Source organism: Acanthisitta chloris, unplaced genomic scaffold (genome assembly GCF_000695815.1).
Source record: "Acanthisitta chloris isolate BGI_N310 unplaced genomic scaffold, ASM69581v1 scaffold24612, whole genome shotgun sequence".
Classification (NCBI taxonomy): Eukaryota; Metazoa; Chordata; class Aves; order Passeriformes; family Acanthisittidae; genus Acanthisitta; species Acanthisitta chloris.
Window position 1 is genome coordinate 6,788 of NW_008659144.1, and position 4,811 is coordinate 11,598.

At 39.0% G+C, this 4,811-nt stretch overlaps 1 protein-coding gene across 1 annotated transcript in view; it reads left to right on the forward strand.

The window, feature by feature from the left end:
• SQLE (squalene epoxidase) overlaps window positions 1–4,544 on the forward strand; it is a gene marked incomplete at its 3' end in the record, with an annotated part of 11,053 nt that extends 6,509 nt beyond the window's left edge. Inside the window, exons 5-6 of the mRNA XM_009069301.1 lie at window positions 2,807–2,920; window positions 4,373–4,544. Coding sequence (XP_009067549.1) covers window positions 2,807–2,920; window positions 4,373–4,544 — 286 coding nt within the window. The remainder of the gene's footprint in view (window positions 1–2,806; window positions 2,921–4,372) is intronic.
• Between the last annotated feature and the right edge of the window lie 267 nt (window positions 4,545–4,811).

The following is a 4,811-nucleotide window of genomic DNA, read 5'->3' on the forward strand; positions in this document are numbered from 1 at the left end:
ATATCCTTCCTGAACTGAGGGGCCCAGAACTGCACACAATATTCAACTTCTTTTGCATCTTCTGCTTTCAGTGTCTCTGTAGAATTCTGTTAATTATTTGTTTCAATATTCATAAATCTGGAGTTTTAAGATCTTTTGAGAGTTCCTCATTAAAAAAAGCAATATATTAGGATTTGTGCTTTGCCTGTGTGTAATGCTCTGCATTTCCACATGTACTTCCACCATCTAGTGAGGGACTGAAGATAAAATAGTTGCCTATTCATAGAGAAAGCTCTGTCCAGTCATTTCTTGGATCATAGAGAGTTTTGACCTATTTTAATTGTGTCCCTAATTTGATTAATGTTCTTTGCCTCAGCTAATGCTAAACTGCTGGCTAAATGCTATGAAGCTGTGCAAGCTTAAAAAGTTTAGGAATGACCAGTGTCAGTAGAAGCTCTGTGCTGCAGTTCTGAATATGCTGCCTATTGTCTAAAAAAACCCGAATTTGTAATCTTCTTTGTTGATTTTGAAATTCCTTTGCTGCCTGAGGTTATGTACCCAGTGTGTTCAGATGAGCTCTGATGGGGAAGGTGGGAATCTCCTGCCTGTGCACTATTGCCCTCCATGCAAGATGGAGAAAATTCCTGAGTAGCTGGACGTTCCTGCCCTGAGCATTGCTCAACAACATCTTTGACCTTTAAGTCATTTAGAAATGGAAATGTGGCATGAAACCATATGTGAGAAAGCCTTTTAAAAGTACTTGCCCAAGGTGTGGGAGAGAGAGTGAGCATTTCATCCCTCTTGATGACAAAGTGCGACTGCTGAGGTGGCTGAAGGAAGGGAGAGTTCCAAGTCCTGTTTCCTGGTCTGTCTTACATGTCATAGAAAATTAAACATATTAGGAGATCCACTCTAGTAAAATAAGCCATTGAACCACACATGGGTATGGAAAAGACAGGGAGTTTGGAGACGAGCAGTTTTTTTTGGCAGGGAGGTATTTGTTGTTGCTTGTTGTTTTTTCCCAAATCCAGTTTGTTCCATTGTCTAGAAACACAGAAGGGGTTTTGGTTTTGTTTTGTTGGGGGTAGCAGGAGGATAGTGCATATTTTGCTTTGAGTTTTGTTTTTAAGCATTTCACATTTATGGATGTTATTGTTGTAATTTTAAGTGTGACTTACTTGAGCAGCAGTAGGATGAGAGCAGTGTTTTAGCCTGTGTTTCTCCCAGGAGTGTGGATGTTCATCTAAAAGCTTTGTTTCCTATCTGCGTACTACAGATACACGAGATCATGCTTTTCTCTAAATGGTGAAGTTGTGTGGCTGGGATGAGCTGTTTCATTTGCTGGCCTAGATCTCCTTTGATTTTTTTAAAAATCTAGTGTAAGAGATTTCCTTTAAACCTTTCTGCTTAGCTATATTCCCCTACCTGTGACTTTTTACAGCTAGGAAACAGCTGAGTAGAAAAACAAGACTCAAGCCTGTTTACATTCCTTGGCCTGTTTTCATAAAGAAAGGAGGCTGATCTGTGTTGTGTGTCTGTTTTTCTGTTGTCTCCATGCCAGTTGTCCACCACATTGCCTCTGACGCTTTTATTCTCTTAAATCAGGTTCAGATTAGCCAGTCTGCTGGAAGCCAACTGATCAAATTTAGCAAAACAAGGCAACTGAATAGCAAAAGGCTTAATACATTAACTGTGAAAAAATTGCAGCATCAATGTTCAGCTCATTAGACACCAGGGAACCCATACGAGCAGGTGACTTTGGTCTAATTGCAGGAATAATTAGAGCTTGCAGCCATCCAAGCTGGAATCCATAGGGAAGAAGTTTCATTAGCTCTACACAGGAGCTCACTTCTGTAAGCACAGACACCTTAAAATATGTATTATTTCACTCAGATGTACTCTCATCTGATTTTTTCTGACTTCCTTTCACACAGCAAAAGATGTCAGGGTTTGTGTGACCAAGTGGAGTTGGACTCAGGCCAGGTTGGATAAAGCCTTGAGCAACCTGGTCTAGTGGGAGGTGTCACTGCCCAGGGCAGGGGGAGTTGGGACTAGATGATCTCTGAGGTCCATTCCAACACGGAGGGCTTTTTTTGCCTTGTTACATCCTGGAAGCTTAAAAGGGAAACTATTTTTTTCTGCTCACACCAAGCATATGAGATTACTGTAGGTCAGGGACTAATGCTCAGTGTAAATGTATTGTCTGAGTGTATTGATGTTGAGAAGGCTGTAGGTAGAAGAGAACATCTGTGTCTAAATGCTTTCTAGTATAATATTGTTGTTATATTACCATAACAGTAAAAGGATTAAAAATATGTTTTAGTAATTGGAATAATTTATGGTTGAGCACAGTGTATGTGTTAAACATTAGGAATTTGCACATACCTTCAGGCTGATCCTAATCCATTCACTCAGATTTGCATTTTGTCTATATGCACTGTTTGCTGGTAGAGTTCCTAAGTATACCAGGAACTGCTTCTGAAGAGTATTACAGATTGAAGGGAGCAGTTACTCCTCTTCCTTGTCCTTTATTTAAATCCAAGTTCCCACACAGCTCACATAACTCTGTTATCTAAATGCATGTCTAAAAAGGCTGGAATATATGGTTAGATCAGCTTTTAGAGGAAGTAGATAAATATGAATAGGAGGAAGGCAAAACCCTATATTTCTTAATACATATGTTATTGATATGGTCTATGATCCTTTTACATGTTCACTATTTTGTAGAAAACCTAATGTACAATTGAAAAAGAGAGCTTGGGAGTTGCTTCTCACTGTTCTGAAGCAAAATTGACAGTCACATCTTTATTTTTTCTTTATGCTGCAGGAACTTCACGCACCACTTACAGTTGTAGCTGATGGACTTTTCTCCAAGTTCCGGAAAACCTTGGTATCCAGCAAAGTTACTATTTCATCCCATTTCGTTGGTTGCATTTTGAAGGTAATGTTTCTGTGCAATACTGTATAAACCAGTATGCTACTGCTTAATTTCACTGAACATGTTGTTATTAATTACCTTTTCCAACAAGAGCAGTGAAAACTGTGCATTTAGGTATTTAACCAGCTGTCCTGTCAGTTTCTGTGTCCCTTTGAGGAGTGCTTGGAAATTTTGATCTATGTTTTTAACTCCTAAATTATTGATGCATACTCTGTCCCAGCTCTAGGACAGTTGAACTTACTATGTCAGACTTAGCATATTAGGTACAGTTACAGATCAGATTTTCAATTCTTAAAACACTGAAGTATCTGTAAGCCAGCATTGGCCTTGTTTTTTAAAGTGGTTATTCTTGTTAAAAGTTAGATTTCTGGTTTTAAGAGTGGAGTATAGTGTTACTCTTAAGCATATAGCTGAACAAGGGAGGGTTAAAAAAATGGTTGGGATTCAACATAGCTAATTTAAACTGAGCACTGGAGTCACTAGGGTAGTTCAGAGAAATTTAGGGATTTGAAAGAAAAAATGTTGCAGTGTCTCATGTAAGGTCCTACTATGTGCACTGTTAGTGCTGTGTCTGATTTAGCACTATCTCTGGATCAGAAGGAGCACCACTGTAAAGCTGAAACCCAGTCTGTAAAATTGTCACCCTGGATATAGGTGCTTTGACAGGTTTGTGTTAAGATACTGGTAGCTAAGATGGTGACACTCCTTTTCTCACAGTATGTACAGTTTTTGTTCAGGGAGTGGAAATCTTGAGTTTTAGATCATCCTAGCAGCTGTCAGTCAAACCCACAAGAAGTGCCAAACTGTGCTTCTGCCTGAACATGGGGCACCTTGTAACCAGGTACATATTTGCCTTTGGAACCTATAAACTACAAGAGAGAAGGTGATGTCCTGGTTTTGGTGTCCTGGGAACCTGAGTTGGTAGCTGAGTGGTTGGAGAATCCAGGTGGAAATCCTGGCTGGATCATGTCCTCTGTGCCTGCTGCATTAACTGTTGCATTAACAGCAAAAATAATTAAGGGAGAATAAACCAAAACTAGCAGACTTTTCACTGGGCTGGGAACACTGACTTGGAGGAACTTCAGCACTTTTTGGGTCCCTGACCCAGTTAGCATTGTCCAAGTTTCTTTACTTCTGGAATCTTGTTTAAGACCTCATTAGACAGTGCTCTGTGATTCCTCCTCAGCTGGTGTCTCCTTGTAGTTGTATTCAGACTAGTGTAGTTCTTTCCTTCCCACCACTTTGTTTATGAAAAGAAGACAAAGTGATCATACTGAAAACTACTACATTGATTATATTACAGGTTTTTAATGACATGTATTAAATATGAGTGAGGTATTAATATGATATGGGATTTTATTTCAAAGTATTTTAGAAAATGATTTTGTATATTTGATGTTTAATATCCTTTCATTAATCAGTCTCAAACATTCTCCCCTTTCTTTTCTCTTTAAGGATGCACCACAGTTTAAAGCTAATTATGCTGAGCTTGTTTTAGCTAAAACTAGTCCAGTGCTAATCTATAAGATTTCTTCAACTGAGACTCGGGTCCTGGTTGATATTCGAGGGGAAATGCCAAAAAATTTAAAAGAATACATGATTGAGAACATTCATCCACAACTACCTGGTAAGTCTAGACAGATTTCTAGATAATTGTCACAATGAAATGTGCCAAGAAGGACACATTTCAGTGAATCCATTGAATTGTGTGGGCTCATCTCATGCATGCAGTTACTGGTAAAGCAACCATTCACCCTCCTTTGATTCCATGTCACACAAGTTTGTTCAGCTCACATCTGTGAGGATAGCAATGCAGAAGGATTATATCTCTTAAGAAGAGGCAAAAATGGGTTGTGTTAAAATTATTGCCAAGTGCTAGTCCTGCACTTTGGCC